This window comes from Diabrotica undecimpunctata, chromosome 1 (assembly GCF_040954645.1).
Source record: "Diabrotica undecimpunctata isolate CICGRU chromosome 1, icDiaUnde3, whole genome shotgun sequence".
Taxonomy (NCBI): Eukaryota; Metazoa; Arthropoda; class Insecta; order Coleoptera; family Chrysomelidae; genus Diabrotica; species Diabrotica undecimpunctata.
In genome coordinates this window covers 56,094,232-56,115,330 of record NC_092803.1, presented here as the reverse complement: position 1 = coordinate 56,115,330, position 21,099 = coordinate 56,094,232, and the positions used below count along the sequence as shown (strand labels likewise).

At 34.6% G+C, this 21,099-nt stretch overlaps 2 protein-coding genes across 2 annotated transcripts in view; one reads left to right on the top strand and one right to left on the bottom strand.

The window, feature by feature from the left end:
* The window catches only part of Kal1 (anosmin-1 Kallmann syndrome 1), a 144,997-nt gene that overhangs the window by 105,595 nt on the left and 18,303 nt on the right, over positions 1 to 21,099 (top strand). The gene's annotated exons all lie outside the window — the stretch shown is intronic.
* Positions 2,547 to 19,727, bottom strand: LOC140449516 (uncharacterized). The gene is made up of 4 exons (XM_072542714.1): positions 19,448 to 19,727; positions 13,364 to 13,555; positions 8,437 to 8,540; positions 2,547 to 2,809 (listed from the first exon to the last, which is right to left on the bottom strand). Exons 1-4 carry the CDS (start codon positions 19,490 to 19,492, stop codon positions 2,578 to 2,580), a joined length of 573 nt encoding a protein of 190 aa, XP_072398815.1. The 5' UTR covers positions 19,493 to 19,727; the 3' UTR covers positions 2,547 to 2,577.

Sequence of the window (21,099 nt, the reverse complement as noted above, 5' to 3'; positions counted from 1 at the left end):
TTAACTTTAAAAAAAAGTACCAATCTATTAACAGTGAAAGTATACGAATTAATCTTCCTAGAAATTAAAGATTCGAAGATTAGTACTACTAATAGTCGGCGTGTGTCTGTGAATGTTTAGGTGTGGCTGAGCCTAATAAGCCACTTATTTAAAAGGTTCTTAAAAGTAATACACAGTATAATATACAAAAAATGCGAAGAACAAGAATCATGGACCCAATTTGGATTCCACGATGCCTTATACACCCGAGAGGCTCTATTCGCTGTATAAGTACTGAACCATCTTAATACAAGCGGGCTTAGATGGGACTTAGACTTGAGAATCATATATAATTTAAGATACAACCAAACTACCAACATTAAAGTGGATGACCAGTTGATAGTTGACATAGATAAAGGAGTGGGACACGGATGGATTCTGTCTCTGGTGTTATTTAAAATGTACTCTGAGCATACCTTGCACTGGGAGAACTACCGGAAGGCGTATTAGTCAACAGAGTGCGTCTAAATAACACCAGATCTGCCGACGACACAGTAGTGTTTGATACACAGATAGCTTGAATGGTTTAAAAACAATAATATCGCACATATCAGATATGTGCGCGAAATATTAAATACAAGGCTTTTGGTTAACCAACAGTCAATTGACAGACTAAATAGCTACATATACTTTGTTACGAACATAAACAGCCAATGAAACCACTCTACTGAAATAAAAGAACACATAGTGAAAGCAAGATGAGCGTTCGTAAAGATGTACATTGTCAGGTCCAGGAGCTTTGCCATCTTTTAGGTGTGATATTGCTTCTTCCACTTCATCTGCTGTGATTAGTAAGTGGTCATTACATATGTAGGACGGAGGTTGTTCGGACCTATTATCATCAGAGTTCTTGTATGTATGTGGCCCATACATACAAGTGCATATTTCTTGATCTTTATCTGTGATGATGTTCCCCTGTTGATCTTGCAGTTTGCTCCCTGTGTTGAATTTTTGAAGACCAATTGCTTGTTTTACCTTTTTATGCATATTAAATGTATCGTATTTTGGTTCCAACAACTCTATCTCCTCACACTGTGTTTTTAACCAATTTTCTTTCACCTTTCGTATTTCGGTTCTTATTTGTCTCTAAATATTTTTGTACATTCTTTTGTTATTCTTTAATTTTCTTCTTTCCTCCATGAGTTAAAGTATATTGACATTCATCCAACTTTCTTCTCTTCCTTATTTTCTATTAGATGTTCTTCTTTGATCTTGTTAAAGGTTTCACATTCTAATGTGATTCTTCTGGATCATATGTTTGTTCCATGTCCCACAGTATATCGCTAAAGAATATTCTTTAGCAATATGGTATAACCGAGGCTTAAGTCTGTTTTACGCCATCAGTGTTCGCGGTAAAAATTTTAGAAGTTAGGTAAATATACGATGATAAAAATTTTAACACAACTTGGACAGGGTTGGATATGCCGTGCATTAGCTTCCGATTTTCTTTTGAACCGGGTCGATTTATCGACAAACAAGGGGATAGACAGTTTTTTCCTATCCCAGATATCGTAAACCACAAATATTGGGAAGATAAACGGAATTTCACGTTGTGTTGGTTCTAGACTTTATATTTTGTTTTTTTCCATTACGTGTTTTCTATTTCTCTCCGCCGATCAAGAACGCCACTACACGTTCTCTGAGATCGCTCTTTGAGAGATTTATTATTTCTCTCTTTTTGAATATATACTGATGTTGATTGTGCTGTGCCGTCAACCCCTAGGCCTTGCACTATATACGTCTGTACAATCAAAGGGTGTTTACATTTGGGTTGTGCCTATAGTATGTAAAAAGTAAGATCTTCTTCTTCTTCTTCTTTTTACGTAGACACGACTCTATCCGTTTTTCAATGTGCCTCCAGTAAGTTGTCGTTCCATCGTTTTCGTGGTCTTCCTACTGACTGTCTTCCTATTAGGGAACCGTCTCTTGCCGTCTTTACTACTCTATTTGTTGTCATTCGGCTTATATGATCGTTCCATTCTACCTGCCACATATGTCATTATTGGTCTGACGACTGTTTTGAAAATTCTGCCTTTCGTTTCTTTCCCGATATTTTTATTTCTCCATATTGTTTCTTTTAGGCAGCCTGCGGCTCTGTTTGCTCTATTCACTTGGTCTTCCACTTCGGTTTCGAGCTTTCCGTAGCTAGATAATGTGATGCCTAGATATTTAAACTCCTTCACTTTTATTTGACCTTTCAGCTCCAATTTACATCTTAGTCAATTTGCTGTCGTAACCATATATTTTGTCTTTTTTGGGGAAATTAACATGTTAAATTTTCTGGCGGTTATATTAAATTGGTGCAGCATACGTCCTAAATCGTCTTCACTTTGAGAGAGTAGTAGATAGTAGTAATCTTTAACATATTATTATTACCTTTGATTTTATCTCATGTACGCATTTTATTTGAACTACCTCTTCCGCTTGAGATACCAAGTAACTTAATCGGAATATAAATGACAAAGAATAAATTCATAAAACAAAAACTATTTTATTTTGTTATATAACTACATGAGTACAACTTCTGTAGGATAAATTTTATACGCCGTCGGGAAACGATTGTAAATCCAGGACACATTCGCAGGATACACCGACTGGTACTGTTTCGGCTACCCAAAAATCCCTCAAAGGCTTCGGTAAACCTGACGACAATGTTTCCTCGCCGTCTTTGGCCTCCCTTTTTCGCAAAACTTTTATTTTGTATACTTTTTCGATACATTGGTAAAATTTGTCGCAGGAGTTAGACTGACAGATTCCGGTTTGGACGTATCTACAAAAAACAATAAAGAAGTAAAAGAAAACATAAATATAGGAATATAAAGTCATAGAAATGCTCATAAAAGATAACCCTACTCTTCCTCTGCTCTCCGTAAGAATTATTTTTTCGCATATTTTTTCAAAATCAATATTTATTTATCTTTTTATCTCTAGCTTTTTGCATAATATGCGAGATGATGCGCTTTTTATCATGCATTCATCTAAGCAATGGGCGTTCTTTGCTTCGATATGCCTCTTGTCTTGGTCGCCATTCCAGAATATTTCTATAAGATCTATCACCCGTCAGTTTTGCAACATTTCCAGCCCAACTACATTTGGCCATGGCTATTTTTTGAACTGCATTCGCAACTCCTATTCTTCTTCTTATTTCTAGGTTTGTTACTGTATCTCTGAGGTAATTCCTAACATTGATCTTTCCATGTTGTGTAACTCTTATTTTACTTATTGCACGTTTTGTCAGAGTCAGTGTTTCTGTACCATATGTAAGAGCGAGTAGAACACATTATTAAAAACCTTTCTTTTTAATCAAACCGGAATATTGGACTTAAAAATGTTTTTTAGTCTGGCAAGTGGGACCTATCTTTGCATTTCAGTTGTCTGATTATCTTAGTAGTATCTTATGCCCCAGATATTATTAAGCTATAGTTTACTATGGATGAGCTATAGTTTACTATGAAAGAAACTGAAGGTGTAAGGATTGGAGGGAGCATCATTAATAACATAAGATTTGCAGGGGATACCGCAATCATGGCAGAAAATATAGAAGATTTACAAATTCTTATAGAAATCATTAAAGCAACTATAAACTTACAGTTAGATTAAGATGAGGGATAAAGATCATAATTGAAAAAGCTCGAAAAGGATTTATAAAATACAAGTCAGTGTTTACAAATAAGAAATTGAGTATGGTTATCAGATTAAGGTTCATCGAATGTTTTGTATGGTCACAACTGCTATATATAGGGTAGAATCTTGGACTTTGAAATCCCAATCCATGAAAAAATTAGGGCATTTGAAATGTGTCTATATAGGCGTATTCTAAAAATTCCGTGGACTGCAAAAGTCTTAAATGAAGAAGTGTTAAGACGAGTTGGACATGGCAGAAAGCTTATGAACACAATTAAAATAAGAAAAACATCGTATCTGGACCGCATACTTTGAAACGATAAATACTCTCTTCTGTACGTCATCATGCAAGGAAGATTAGAGGGAAGAAAAGGCTTGAGAAGAAAGAAGAAATCTTGGCTGAGAAATATCACAGATTAGACTAATGGTGTTGAACAGATATTTCGCGTTGCATAAAATAGGGTAGCGTTTAAAAAAGTGATCGCCAACCTTTGTTAGAAGACGGCACAATATGAAGAAGAAGTTTACTATTTAACAGTGAATTAACTGCAATTTTAGTAGCAAATATGTTTATTTTGACGTTTCAATTTTCACTTTCAAAATAGATAGCTTTATTTCGAAGTAGAAATCAAAACGTCAAACTGAATCTTGCGGTCAATTTCCAAGGTTCAGAACAATATTTATAAGCAGTTACTTGGTCGACGCTATGACCTTCAATTTAAATTTCTCTCTTATTATGAGGTTAATTAAAAATGTAGGTCTTTAAGGTATTAATTTTAAGATAAATTGTTTTGGCGCTTCAGAGAGTATTTTTAACATTTGTATGGCTTTATCGACGCTATCAACTACAGAAAAAATACTTATTTTAAATGAGCTAAACGTCAGCAAACGGGTCTTCAGCAAAGTCCATCTCCAACAATTAAAATGCTTTGCACACGTTATGAGAAAAAGATGACTTCTACGATACCTTAGACAAAGAATATGAGTGATGTACACGTCACGGCGTGAAAGAAATTGCTAAGTACCCTAATGCAAAAATCGGCAAAGAGCAATTTTTCCAGCCAACTATAAGATGTGAGAGCTTGTATGAAGAGTCAAATTATAACAGGTTGAGACTAATAAACTTTGCAAGCACCAAAAACCTAATAGTAGGAGGAACAAGATTTCCCCATAAAATAATACACAAAGGAACATGGAAATCACCTGATAACGAAACCTTTAACCAGATAGATCACAGCCTAATATATGCAAGGCATTCTTCCGATCTCATGGATGTCAGAAGCTACCGAGGTTCAAACATAGATAGTGACCACTTTCTTGTAATGGCTAAAATCAGAGGAAGAATGTCAAACCCAAAGTAGGATAAACATATGAAACAACACAGAATTAGTGTTGGTAATCTGCGCATTGAAACCGTTTCAAGAGAGTATAGGAAACAAATGGATGAGGAAATAGAGAACCTGGAAGAAGAGGAAAATGTAGAGAAATTGTGGACAAAATGAAAAAATATAGTAACTAAACAGGCATCGAAAATATTGAGAAAAACCAAACCAGCTGTACAAAACGAACGGTTTGACAGGGACTGCCAAAAAACAACAGATAACAAAAATAGAGCATATATAATTAAGCTAGATAAACAAGAAGTGCAAAGGAGGAATACCAAACCTTAAGAAGGAAAGAAAAAATATCACAGAAGAAAAAAAGGCAATTTGAAGAAAAGCAGTTAGAAAACATAGAATGGCTAAGAAATCAAAACGAAACTCGAAAGTTCTACAAAAATGTACCTAAACAAAATGAGTTAAGAGTTTAAGCCAAGAATAGGGAGCTGTAGATGAAGAAGGAAATATCCTAAGTGATACGGCCTCAATCTTGAACCGATGGGTTGAATTTTTCGACGCAAAATTTAATGGCCAATATATCAAAGAAGCAGATAACACCGCAGCAGATCGAAATAATTGGAATCTATTTAACCTAAACGAAAGACCACCTGCCACTGAAGAGGTGGCCCAAGCCATTAAAAAGCTTAAAAATAATAAAGCACCAGGAATTGATCAAATTTGTAGTGAGCTCTACAAGAATGGTGGCGACGCCCTGCTACAAGCACTGCATAAACTTTTACTTCTTGTCAGGCAAAATATGACCATGCCCTGTGAATGGTCACAAGGCGTGTTATACTCGTTACATAAAAAAGGCGATCAACTCCAGTGTGACAACTACACAGGTATAACCCTGTTTACAACTGCTTACAAAATACTAGCAAATATTCTCTACAAGGGCTACAAGTTTACATAGTTGGCATAGTTGGAAAATAATACGCCGGATTTACTGCAGAAAAATCAACAATTGACCAGGTTCATTAAATAAGACAGATCCTCGACAAAACTTTAGAATTTAACATTGAAACCCATCACCTATTCGTCAACTTCAAGGAAGCATACGACAGTATCAAGAGAACAGTACTATACCAATCAATGCGTGAGTTTCTACACCAGAAAAACTTATCCGATAAACGAGAATGACAATGTCTAACTTAAAAGCCAGCGTTAGGATACAGGGAGAAAATTCTTGATCCTTTGAGATAAAGGATGGACTCAAACAAGGAGATGCCCTGGCTTGCCTCCTATTTACCATTATCTTAAAAAAGGCAGTCCGCGACACACGAATTAGAGACGGCGTTACTATTTAGACCAGATCGTTACAAATGTTAACATACGCTGATGACATTGACATAATAAGGCGTAGCAAGCGAGATGTTGACCAATATTTCCTAGAATTGGTAACGGCGGTGATACAGGTCGGTCTAGTCATCAATGAAGACAAAACCAAGTACATGTTGGTTACGAAGGATCCCATAGCAAATAGGGAACGGGAAAGAGCATTTCATATCTTTGAACGTATTGACAGCTTCACATATCTTCACTCGCTAGTGACTACTACCAATAAAACAAGCGAAGAAATTAAAAGACGAATAAACCTTACAAATAGGGCATACTATGGACTGAAAAACCAATTCGACTCAAGAAATATCCAAAGAAAAACCAAAATTATTATCTACAAAACACTGCTGAGTCCGGTCCTCACATACGGGGCGGAAATATGGACTCTAACGCAGAAGGATGAAAGACTTCTGGATATATCCGAGCGTAAGATACTCCGCAAAATATTTGAAGCTATAAACGAGCAAGGGCAGTGGCGCAAAAGATTTAATTTCGAAATATACCAAATCGCCGACCGCGAATTAGGTGGTTAGATGAAGTTAAGATCGACTTAGGGATACTAAAGATCAGAAGATGGCAACACGTTTCCAGAAACCAAACAGAATGGCGGCTAATCTTAGAGTAGGTCAGGATCCACAGAGGATTGTCAAGCAAAAGATGATGATGATGATGATGACATGTTATGAGATCAGACAAAGAAAACATGAAAAGACTTATTATTAAATGAAAGGTAGAAGGCAAAGAATCACAAGAAAGATTCTCAACAAGATAAATCCATCACTTTACAGGAATATCCAAAAAAGCTATACATTGGTAAGATGTAGTAAGATATACAAGAGTTAAAAGAAATGACCAGAGACAAAGATCTTTGGAGACGGACAATACATGACATCACGACGACTACTACACTACCTCCGGGGAGTCAGGACTGAAGAGACAGATCAACGCTATCAGATATTAACGATATCATCGGCAAATATTAGCTGGTCCAGATCCTCTCTATTTATAATAATTCCCATATAATCCTCTCTTTCTATTCGCTTGAACATTCATATTGTATATTGAGTACAGCTGTAAACCATAGAACTTTGAATTAGATAGGGTGATACTATCTCTTCGAGACTTTTCGGTGTCTTCATAAAGTCGGACACAAGCTGTACATGTTTTGTAGATACAAGAAATCGAGGTAATATAGCGGTAGTCAATAAAGTAGCCAGCCAATACTCGAAGCATTTTATGATGATCTATAGTATCCAATGCCTTTTCATCGTCTACAAATACACAGACATATATACTGTAATACGCATGTATAATACGAATACATATAATTATTATTTAATATACCGTGCTAGCCAAAAGTCCCCTCCCCACCTTATATCTTTTGAACGGTTATACCGACAATAGTGAAATTTGGTGGAAGGAAATAAACGGACGTAGGATTCTCAACTAGTCATAACAGGTGACGTAATAGTCATAGATGACGTTATAAAGCCGCTGTGACCGATAATTTTAAATAAACCTTACGGCAAGTAATATATCGTTTAAAAGGAATTGAACATACCCATTCAACCATACTAAAATTATTGTCTCGCATTTAATTAATAAAGATTCTAACGTCCGCCTCTGGTTGACGTTTTCCAAATCTCTATTTGTTTTTTCTTAGCTAAGTTTTTGCAAAAGTGTTTATACCTTGAATATTTAGTTTAATTATTGTTTAACAAGACGTTTAAATGTTTACATAGGCAGAATGTAAGGTACTGTAGCCGACAAAGTAGCAGCTGTCTTAATAATTGATGAATGTAGAAACAATTTCCATACATTGGAACGTCTTGTTATTGAGAAGTTTCCCGATCGCCCTATATCGCGGTCTTATTTTAGGGAGCTTCTTCGGAAGTTTGAAGAAACAACTAGAGTAAAAGATACCAAAAAATTGACATAATTGCAGGAATGGTAGTGAACTCTACTTCTTCTACAGCCCAATTCTAAGAAACGATTTATATTAACATTTTATTAAAATTAATTAAAATTATTCAAGATGGCTGTGAATATACTTTACCTTGGGTAATACTCTCGTCCTAGATCAACCTGTTGAAAGTTCATTTCACATGAACAGTGAGCACGATTGTTTGTTCTGTATATTGGACTGCTTTGAGATCTAGTCTAAAACAAGTAAACAGAAAACGACTATAACAGACGCTTTAAATATAAAGTACGAGAAAAATTATGGGTCATATAACACTTGCTTTGGTTTTGTCACAAAATTTAGAACGTACAGTTAAGTCCATGGTTCGTTACCCGTGCGTCATCATTTAAAGCATATTAAATAAGTCGGAAATTTACTCCACGCAACAGCAAGACACAGAAAGTGGCAACTAGTCCGATCACAGATTATATTATAAAATTTGACGTTATCAAATAAATAGAATGTAAAATGTTGGTTTTGCTTTAAAATTTTGGTGCAGAATAACAGCTACATTTGAAGAAGCTTAATAAATTCTGTTAATATCATTAGTGATTAATAAATAAATGAACAATTTATATAAAAACATATATTTAAATATACAATAATATTTACAGTGTGTTGTTTTATTAGGAAACAGTAAAATTAATTATAGAATAGAAAGTTATTTAGCTAGCTCAAATAATATTGTTGCAATATTACGAATGTTTTTCGTTTCTCATATTTCATTTTCATTACCTTCAGAATCTAAACTGTTATCTCCAATGTTAATACAGGTTCGTGTATATATATATATATATATATATATACTTTCTATATATATATATATATACATCATGATCATCATTCTCAGTACATTCTACCGGTTCTGGTGTAGCCTTCCTTACATATTCATTCTTCATATCTGCCCACGCTGTCTAAAATTCGCTTTTATGTGCTACTATGTTGTACCGGCTTATTTCCTTATGTCATAGTCTCATCTTAAATTTGGATGTCTTCTTGATCTCTTGACGCCTCCTGGATACCACAGTGTAATTCTAGTGGACCACCTATTGTCAGTTCTTCTCGCTAAATATTCCGCCCACTGCAATTTTAAAGATGTAATTCTATGGATTACATCAGTAACCTGATATTATCTCGTGAGTGAGTTTCGATATTATCTCTTTCTTTAGTGTCCAAGCTTCGCAGCCCTACGTCATTATTGGTAGTATACACTGATCGAATGCTGTTTTCTTCAGGTGGATTGACGTCTTCGATTTAAATATAACTACATTTCTACCAAAAGATGTTCAAGCTAGTTTCATTCTTTAATTGATTTCTGGAAGTACGGAAGTACGGTACGAAGTACCACATTTATGTATTCATTGTCTCAGGTATACATACTCGTCTACTGTCTCAAGAGCAGTGTTGTTTATTATTACATCTTGGACATCCACTAGATCGTTGTACTTGGTTTTTGTTTTTGTTAAGTTCATTTTTGGGCCAACTTTATTGCTAGCTGTATTTAGGTCGCTTATAAGTTCCTGTAGTTCTGTAGGATTATTAGATATGCGTCTCCTTGTCGGACGCCTTTGGTAGTGGGAAATTCTGGAGTGTTTTTATAAACGTTTACCTTAGCTTTTGCTTGTCTGTATATATTAGCTAAGTTTCTATGTATGGTTTGTCAATGCCTTAATTGATCAAAGCTTCTATTACTGCCTTGGGATATATAGAATCGAAAGCCTTCTCGAAATCTATGAAGGTTAATGTTAGTGATATTTCATATTCTTTAGCTCTACTCATGAGCTCTCAAAGTGTATGAATATGATCTATGGTACTGAATCCACTTCTGAAGCCAGCATGTTCTCTCGGATGTGCAGCATCTAACGCGTTTTTTAATCTGTTGTTGTTGATCTTTGTGAATATCTTGTATACGATTGGTAGTAAATAGATTGGTCTGTAGTTTTTGATATCCTCTTTGGTACCTTTCTTATGAATGGGAATTATGTTTGATGTATTCCAGTGGCCTGGTATGCATCTCGATCTTAGGCAGTTCGTAAATATGCCTGCTAAGATTTTCCAGATTTTATTGCCTGCATATTTAAGCAGTTCCACTGTTACACCATATATTCCAGCTACTTTACTGCTTTTCATTTTTGTAATTTTTCTACAAGTAATTTTAATACAAGTCCTACTCGTATTTCTCAACAGAAAGTTGGTTTTCTTACCATCCTGGTACATATTACTATAATATGTTAAGTCCTACTCGTATTTCTCAACAGAAAGTTGGTTTTCTTACCATCCTGGTACATATTACTATAATATGTTAAGTCCTACTCGTAATTCTCAACAGAAAGTTGGTTTACTTACTATCCTGGTACATATTATTTATTGTATTTCGAATTGCCATTTTATTGTCCTCAGGTAAATCAGTAGTTTGCATTTTTAAACGAGGTTTGCTTTTTCCCAGAAAAGATAAAAAAGAATTAGGTAAGACTTTTCCAGGCATGATCTAAAAAGAGTAAATAAAATGTTTTCTTTTTGTCATTTTACTTTTTCGAAAACTTAAACAAAAATATTCCTTAACTGTGTGAATGAGGTTAACTTTGTATGTAAATTAATGGCAAAATAAAATACACTTACCAGAAAATTTCAAACTCCAATATAAACATTAGTTGTGAAAATAACTGTTTGTGTAATATAAATAACTTCTTAATGCAAAAACAGGACATAAAAACAGCAAAAAATCCAAAGAAGCTGACAGCCACAAGTAAACAAACCATAAACGTCACAAATTGTACTGAAAACGTCCCCAAGCGTCTTTTTTGTAGCTATCTTTTTTCTATTTACTGAGTCTAGAGTGATCGTAAAAATAACATGTGTCTTTACCTAATGACAGGCCGTAGCTGATTTATCTTTAATTTCATGCGTGATCTTGTAGTCATGTAGATCAGTATATGTCTTATCTGGCATACAGTTTAAAAAAGATTATTTTATTATTCTGGAAAATGGCAAAACAGGATATTGATTTACCAAAATTTAGAAATTATAAACATAAAAAAGTAAACCAAAGGACTTTTTATAAAATATTGAAATAACATAATTACCGTTTATACGATTTTCAGGCAACCCAACAATTGAGAATAGGTGATTGTGCTGCAAAACTATTGTTGTAAAATCCTTGCTTTGCAATAGATAATTTTAGTTTCATCAGAAATATATTGTAAAGTGATAAAAGTCATTTTTATTTGTCAGATCATGTAAATAGCCGTAGCAATATTTCTGGATGAGGATTTCTTGGGCCTTACTTCATTCATGAAAATGGATGTTAGTTAGTTAAGAGAGCTATATTCGTCAAGTTCTCACACCATTGGTAGATGTAGATAATCGTCAGAGGTCTTGCAGATAAGAAACTTATTTTTCGGAAACCATTTTTTTTTAGCAAGATGGGATAGCATGCTGCACATGCCATACCAAAGAAGTTTGACAACCATGTGATTACAGGTTTTACAAATTTTACTTTCCCATCTCACTGACCAGACATTATCGTTGGCTGCATTTTATTTAAAGCTTATGTAAATTGAAATCCGTAAACTAATTTTTGAAACGAAATTCAGATTTTTGCTTTAATCTGTGCCTTCTAAGAATTTCTTATATTAACATCTTTATCAACGTCTGTTTTGCCTTGCAATTCTTAGAAGGCACAGATTAAAGCAAAAATCTGAATTTGGTTTCGACAATTAGTTTACGGATTTTAATATCAGATGTCGCTATTTATTTGCGTCCATTCGAAGCCATGTTAGAGTTGCTTCCTAAGACAGAATAGATTTATTTTCACGTTCAGAGCGACTGTGAAAGCCGTTCTGAAGAGGCATATTAGGCCGAAATACGTATAAGCGGATACACAGACGCACTGCACGTGAAATCAAATCTTAACTATCTTTTCCTCTTATGTAAATTGTAAATTTCCCGAGATAATGCTCCGTTGACAATACAACAGTAATGGTATTATCAAAAAGAAAACACATTTTTAAAACGTGTCATGTTAACACGTGTCAACACGGCACGTTACATAGGTATCTGACACATATCTGATTTGATAAAAACATTTTGATTTTAAGTTTTGAAACTTAAATGGTAGCTAGTACTGTGGCGTTGTTTGTGCTATGTGCTATGATATGAATCCAGAGAGTTTTGGGTTCATCCTTATTTTGTACGTTGTAGAAAAAATCATATTTTCGTGCTCTTCTATTCTTCTATTAATTTTTCCTCCATATTTAAATGTATAAATATAATAAATATGTAAACAAACTCGCGGCCTGATGAATATAGACTTGTCTTGATGTTTTAACATCCTGTAACTCTGTCGAAAATATGACCACATTAGATATCGAAAACACGCGGTATGACGTGTTAAAGCGTTTTGTCGGTCTCTGACGATATATCACAATATGTATAGATAATATGTATAGAGTAATAGATATTTATAAGACACGTGTTAATGCGTGTTAACACGACGCGTGTTAAAAATATGTCCTTAGCTTAATACTTGTGGTGTTAACCTATTATTCGATATTATTTTCAGTGAAAAAGGTTTGAAAAGTTTAGTACTATACTATAAATATACAGTGCAACAATAATAAATTATAAATAAGAAATTAAAAGAGCTCCAGAATTAGCAAAAAAGTTAATCAAGTCATAGAAAAACAAATAGTAATAAAAAGTTTCTGGAAAATACCGGCAAGTAAAAAGAAAAGAGGAAAATTAAATCTGAAATAGTCAAATGAAAAGAATTAAAGAAAGTATTGGACAGAAAAAATAAGGAAATATCTGGAAAAATACCCTGTTTTGTTGTCTAAAATACGTATAGAAAACATATATTTCATATTCGCACATTAAAAGTAATCTCATTCCGATTTTACGGTTACGGAGCTATAAAATTAAGCTACAAAAAACTAAACAATCATATTTAATTAATAATATCTGAAATGTTTCAATTCGCATATATTATTCACTTTAATAAAAAAATATATTTAGAGATTACCGAAGTTCGAAAATTTCTTTTGAAAGCCTCATTAGGCACTGTCAACTTTTCTATCCTTTTATTAAACTTTCTGTCGTCTATTTTATTCTCATTTTCATCGTAAAGTTGATTTTCGGCTTTGTCGTCCATAAAAGTGTACTCGAATCCATTGCTTAGTTGGAGGAAAATCAACAGCAGCACATTCAAATAGATCTAGAAAAAAAATTTAAATTAATCAAAGCTGTGTTCCAGATTTTCCAATTTTCCATTAGATTTCAAGAAACAAATATAGATATATATTTGATAGCTTCTTCAATAGAACAGTGTAGTCCTGTAATTAATCCTGTTTTCAATAAGCACTTTTAATTATTTGAACATTACATAATATAGAATATTTTATGCCTGCACTTTTTGATAGTTTAACATGGAATGCAAAAGTGGTATCTGACCCCAAATATATCTGGCAGGTAATTCAAAACACGAGTGGTTCAGGGTGGTATTTTAAATATCCGCCTACATCCTAGAAAATAACCATTCTTTTAATTTCGAAAATGTACACTTTACTTCTCCTAAAAACCTGGGAGTTACTTTGGATCGCACGTTGTCATTCAAAGAACTTTGTTTAAAACTAAAAGGCACACCGGGGCGCTAATTCTTTCACCCTTAGAACTTCGATGCTTGCACTCTATATTTCTGCTGCCAAATATGTCTCGCCAGTATGAGAAGCATCAGCTTCTCAGTTAGATACGTAGATATAGCTGTGAATGAGTCAGCAAGGATCATCAGTGAATATTTGAAACCCACACCTATACATAAGCTCTACCTAATCGTAGGTATCACTTCGCCTGATATCTGAAGAGAAGTAGCTACCGATGTGGAACGAAAGAAACAAACTGTAGATTCGCGACATACATTCCACGATTACCAGTCTACCGCGGGAAGACTTAAACCGAGGTGAGGCTTTCTAATCAAATAAACACATCTGCAAGATACATCAGAAATAACTCGTCTTATAGCCAAAACAGAGGAAGAGCCAAAAAGGAATTTTCATCTGGTAGTCTTTCTAGGTTCATCTTTCTTATCTTGTGTGGAGGACTCTTAATTGTGTGTGAGTCAGAGTGTCCATGTGTAAAACCAACATGGAGAAATGGGGACTGTTGCTTGCTGACTCCGATACCCTGTATGAATGTGGGGCGGTACAAGATTTATTACATCTACTTAGTTATTATCTGTTATAGAAACCTTGCACTGAACACGACCTCCTGCACGCAACTGACACGACCATTCATAGCGCTCTTTTTAGAATGGACAATATGTAAGTGTTTGAACTGTATACGTAAAGTAAGTAAGCAGAGACAATATTAACTACCGAGGAATAAGGACAAATAAAAAGAAAAACCTGACATAAAACTAGAACTCCATAATACAACAATGTGTTAAGTAATCCCACTTAACAGTTAAGAAGAGAAATAGTCAAAATTAGAAATAGATCCACAACCTAAACTCCTAAACGATCTGAAAGATGACTAAATCACGAACTATTTGTTTAGGAAATATACAAAGTGAATAAACAGATCAACTCAACAAATCTCGTCAAGTCGAAAAGAAGATGGAGCATGGAAACGTGATGACAAACACAAAGCAAATCTTTTAAAAAAACCCTGTTGTTAATTATAGGAATACAATCTATACTTGACCAAAAAGAAATAATTCCACACCATCAGCTTGAATTGAGTAATAAATATTCAATAATACATCAAGTATTGTTGACTTTTACAACTATTTTATGACTTCATTTTGCTCGGTAACTTCAAGAAGTACAGAAAATCTACTAAAACATATCCTGTAGCTGACATTCATAGCGATCACAATCTAGTTATATTGGATTTTAGACTAAAAAGGTTTCTTAAAGTTAAAAGGCAAAAAGTGTCAAGAAATATAGATATCTTACAACTGAAGAACCCAGCAAAGAAAAATGAAATAAATATCAAGGTTGAGAAAGAAATAGAAACGCTAGAGGACTTGGTACAGACAGACGTTGAAGTAACATGGACTGCTCTAAAAACGAAAATAACAAAGATACAAGAACACGACATCTGGTTCACGAAAAACAACAGAAAACAAGAATGGATAACACAAGAGATCATGGACCTCATGGACGTAAGACGAAAACATAAAACAAACCAAATAGAATACAAAGAGTCAATAAAATCATTAGAAAAACGTGCAAAGAAACTAAAGAAAACTGGATGTCAACCAAATCCCTAGAAATTGTAAAACTTCAGGAAAGATAGGACACCTTTAATGTCCATAAAAAAGTGAAAGAAATGACAGGTGGACACAGAAAGAGACAAGAAACAATATTAAGAAATAATAATAACGAGATAAATATAGGTAGACAAGACAAACTGTAGAGATGGAAAGAATACATTCAGACACCTTTTGACGATGATAAACCTTATTCTCCACCATCCACGAATGATCGAATGAATGAAAAAGGTCCAAAAATAACAAAAGAAGAAGTTATTTATGCAGTAAAAGCTCATCAGAATGAAAAAGCCACCGGTCCAGACAATATCAATGTTCGAAATACTTTGCAGACAACGAAAGTAAAAGCCTCGACTTAATAACAGCACTATTCAATAAGATATGACACAGATAAAATACCATCAAACTAGCTAAAATCATTCGTAACATGACCAAAAAAATCCAATGCCTCATACTGCGATGACTATCGAATATTAAGCATGATGTCTCAGGTCCATAAAAAGTTTCTTATAATCATTCATACACGAATTTACAAGAAGTTTGAGTTTCAGATGAGTGACACTCAATTCGGATTTCGAAATGGATTGGGAACACGAGAAGCTCTTTTTGCCTTAAATATGTTAACACAACGATGCAGAAACATGAATGTTTTATTGATTATCGAAAAGCATTTGACTGCGTTAACCATCAAAAGATGATCGAAATTCTGAGAACAGCTGGAATTGACGAACAAGACTTGCGAATTGTCTCAGAACTATATTGGCACCCCAACGGCAGCAATTAAAATAGAGCATACAACATCCGAAGATATACGAATTTGACAAGGAGTCCGGCGAGGTTGCGTCTTATCACCGCTATTATTTAATCTGTATGTGGAATCTATATTCAGAAAAGCATTAGTTAAGGTTCAAGGTGGAATCAAGATTAACGGAACCAGCATAGACAACATAAGGTACTCTGATGATACCGTCCTAGTAGCAAGCAACGCACAAGAACTACACAATATAATAAATGCGGTAGTTCGTCATAACGAAATGTTCGGTTTACATTTAAATGTTTATAAAACTAAAATTCTAGTATTTTCAAATATACCAACAAACGTACACTTGTATGCCAAGGGACAAATAACAGAACAGGTAACTTCCAAAAAATATTTGGGAGCAAATATCAACAGCCAGTATAACCCAAAAAAAGAAATCCTATCAAGAATCGAACAAGCGAGGAAAACACTCATGAACATGATAACATTTTTTAAAAGATCAGACCTTTGTCTAGAGCTCAAAATTCGTAGTTTTGCTGTATTGCTGTGAAAGTTGAACAATGAACTCTGAAACAGAAAAAAAAATAGATACCTTTGAAATGTATATATACAGACGGATGCTGAGAATTCCATGCGTACAAAAAGTTACCACTGGTGAGGTACTTTGGCGCATGAGTTAACAAAAAGAATTAATCAGCAAAGAAAGGAAAATACAATAGTTGGGCCATGTGTTGAGAGGTGAAAGATATGAATCACTCCAAATCATATTTTAAGGTAAAGTGTAGGGCAAAAGATCGTAAGGAGACGATGCAATAACAAGAAGAAGAATACATCAATCACACCGTATAATAAATATTATAGAGAGACCGATTTAAGAAAATCAACTATGCTCAGCTGTTTTCCGAGACACAGCAAGAGCCTTAATAAAGGGTGTCACAAAAGCTTTATACAAAAAATCAGTATTTTGTGACCAGTACTGTATTTGTTGTATACTTTTGACATCCCTTTTATGGAAAACGTTAAACTGGCCACATTTGCTGACAATATTACAATAGTAAAGGTTATAAAGCCATTCAACGAGACGATCAAACACCTCCAAAACGCAGTGAAGAAAATAAATACATGAAATTACAAATGGCGCATAAAAATAAATAAAGAGACATCTGCCTATATCGATTGTAAGTTATAGTGTCCCTTATAAGATAACAGTTAACTGCCATTGAATTGAATCTGAGATTTAAGGAAAAAGCTCACAACATACAATTAAAAACAAGATAGAAACAAAAGTTCACACCAGTACACAGTCCTATGATATACAAATATGGGACTGTATTATATTTACAACAAACACCTACATCAGGAACTCTACATAAAGAAGAAATAAAAAAGATTGCCAAGGGTCTTGAAAAATATAACCATATAAACAAAGAAGTGTTAGAACTGCTAGATAATTAAGATCTAGTCCGCAGGCTCAAACCCACCAAACCTTTCGAACTTGTGTGATAAGTGGCACTTTAAACTCGGATAGTCAACCTAGTTACATGAGTGAAGTTACATTAGGTGCGTTATTTGCAACACAAAGCAAATAGCAGATAAGGTCAGGTACCAGAAATATTAACAAGAAAAGGGCATTGTCAACCTAGGATCAGAACTACTACCGGAAATCGCAATAGACGAAATAAAACTAGCCCTAAGAAAAGCTAAGAATAACAAATCTCCAGGCGAATATTGGGTAGTTACTGATGCAATCAAGATCAAAGGCACTTGCCTACTTAAGAAAATAAAAAATCTTTTTAACATGTGCCTTTTGGACAGTAATATACTCGACAAATGGCACAATTCTGAGGTAATTCTATTGTACAAAAAAGGAGATCCCCATTAATTAGAAAACTACAGACCTATTAGTCTTCTTAGTCACCTATACAAACTCCTTACAAGAATAGTAACGAATCGTATTAAGAAAAAACTTGATTTCTACCAGCCAATAGAACAAGCGGGATTTCGTACCGGATTTGGAACAAATGATCACCTACAGAGCATTAAAACGGTAATAGAAAAGACTATCGAATACAATCGACCACTCGTTCTGGCTTTTGCATATTTTCATAAAGCCTTTGACACGGTAGAATCTGACAAAATCCTGGAAGCACTACAAGCATGCCGCATCGATTACCGAATACCGAAATTCGCAGACGACATAGTTTTGTTCTCGGACAACCTCAAGGAGATATGTACATTGCTACATGAACTTCATTTAGTGTGTGCCAGTGTGGGTCTTAAAATAAACATCTCCAAAACAAAATTCATGACAAACCTAGTACCTAGCGTAAATATCAAGATTGGAGACAACGAAGTAGAGCTGGTGGAAAAATTCATATACCTTGGACACGAAATAACACGAAATGGGCAGCCTATGGAAAACTCAAAGACATCTTTAAAAGCGATATATGAATGTCTTTAAAACGTAAAACATTTTACCAATGTGTGTCACCTGTGATGACCTATGGTGCCGAACCTTTAACATTGACAGCTACAACTTCTAAAACGCTGCAAATAGCTCAGAGGAAAATGGAAAGGTCAATGCTAAGTATATCGCTTCGTGACCGAGTTAGAAAGACTATGGATCTGGGCCGGACACGTCGCCCGAATCAGTTATGAAAGGTGGACGAAGAGATTGCTTGAGTGGAGGCCGAGATTAGACAAATGAAGTAAAGGAAAACCCCCTACTCGTTGGACTGACGATCTCAATTGGATGGAAATTGGATGAAAAGTGCTCAAGATAGAGCACAATGGACAAAAATAAGGAAGGCCTATGTCCAGCAGTGATCGCAAAGGGCTGAGTAATGACGATGATGATGATATATATATATATATATATATATATATATATATATATATATATATATATATATATATATATATATATATATATATATATATATATATATATATATATGTATATATATATATATATATATATTTATATATATTCATATATGTATATGTGTGTGTGTTAAAATACCACGCCCTGTTTATCATCTCAAAACAATAACCAAGCTTTCTTAATAAACACTCACCTTCATTGAAGGATGCACCATATCGAATTCTCGAATGGATCCCATCGGATGCTGGGGGTCGCTTTATATATGATGCTGCAACAATGGGCTACTCAGCAGTGACCAGCGATAGAGTTACATGCTCTTTGAATAGATAAATAATGGATCTTTAGTGGAGATTTCGTTGTTGTATCGGTATTGTCGAGTATGTCGGGTATATAAGGTTACCAAATAGAGCAGAAAACGCATACATAAGGGTTGGTGGTTAGACCATAGTCCGGTTCCGCAAAATAGATTTCTCTAGAAAATGTGGTCATAATAATTCTTGTCTGTATTTGAATTGATAAATTAGAATTTACCGTTGAATATTATTGTTTAACAAATAACTATATTAATAAAAGATTAGGAATAAATTTCATAATTCTGTAGAGAATATTTCAGTAAATACATTCATTTCCGAAGAAAGTAAGCGAATTCTTTATCTAGACCTGTGTACCTTCAGTACATTTTGGGTTATTTTCTCTTCTTTCTTTCCAGGTGCCCTTTTGCCCGAGTGCCGTGGAACCCACACTAACTTTCGAGGGGCGCAAAAATTGGTATCGGTCACTTCTTGAAACAATTATTCTGTTAACATTTTAAGTAATGTTAAATAAATGAAATATTAAATTTAAAAGTAAAACTTGTGTAATAAATAAATAAGTTATGAATAAAAATACTAAATAAAATGTGAATTCTTCTTCTTAGGGTGCCTGTCCGTTCCGAACGTTGGCGATCATCCTGGCTATGATGACGTTGTTGGTTGCTATACGAAATAGCTGTGTTGAGGTCTTTCTATACCATGCTCTCAGGATATTCTTCTTCGTCCTAGGGGCCCTTTTTCCTTCAATTTTACCTTGCAAATTGCAAGTAGCTCGTATCTGCTTGATTTCTCATTATATGTCCCAAGTACTGCAGCTTACGGCTCTTCACGATGTTGACCAAATCCGCAGTTATGTTCATCCTCCGCAGTACTTCTTAATTGGTATCTCTTCATGGACTTTGTCTGTCCATGGTATCTTCAGGATCCTTCTGTATGACCATAGCTCAAAAGCCTGAAGTTTTGATAGAGTTTCCGCCTTCAATGTCCACGTTTCTACTCCGTACAGAAGTACTGAGTACCCATAACATTTAAGGAGCCTTATTTTTGTATCTAGGGTGAGGTCATGGCTCTTGAACACAGAACTCATAGTCAAGAATGCACTTTTTGCCTTTCCGATGCGACATTTAATCTCTTGGGTATTGTCCCACGACTCATTAATTATAGTTCCCAAGTAGTTGTATTGTGAGACACGTTCAATTCTCATTTGGTTCACATACAAATTTGCTCCAGTTATGTTTTCCTTGCTGATGATCATTAGCTTGGTTTTGTTGGTGTTTATATCCAGTCCTTATTTTCTACTTGTTTCCGTTATTTTGTTCATTAAGTTTTGCAGCCCTTCTATGGTATTGGAAAACACTATTGTATCATCTGCATACCGCAGGTTATTGAGCTTGACTCCATTTATTGGGATGCCTTCTTCAATATCTTTTAGAGCCTCTTCAAAAATGTGCTCCGAGTACAGATGGAATATCAGTGGTGAAATTATGCACCCCTGTCTCACTCCCCTTAAGATTTTGACCTGATCTGTATATTC

Bases quoted from the DNA above. Each gene is read 5' to 3' on its own strand.
- LOC140449516 (XM_072542714.1), bottom strand. From the start codon at position 19,492: ATGGGATCCATTCGAGAATTCGATATGGTGCATCCTTCAATGAAG. The intron at 8,541-13,363 runs GTAATCTCTAAA...TACTTGTTTTAG, and splicing joins AAAGAAATTTTCGAACTTCG to ACTAGATCTCAAAGCAGTCC. The intron at 2,810-8,436 runs GTAAAGTATATT...TGTTTTTTGTAG, and splicing joins GGACGAGAGTATTACCCAAG to ATACGTCCAAACCGGAATCT.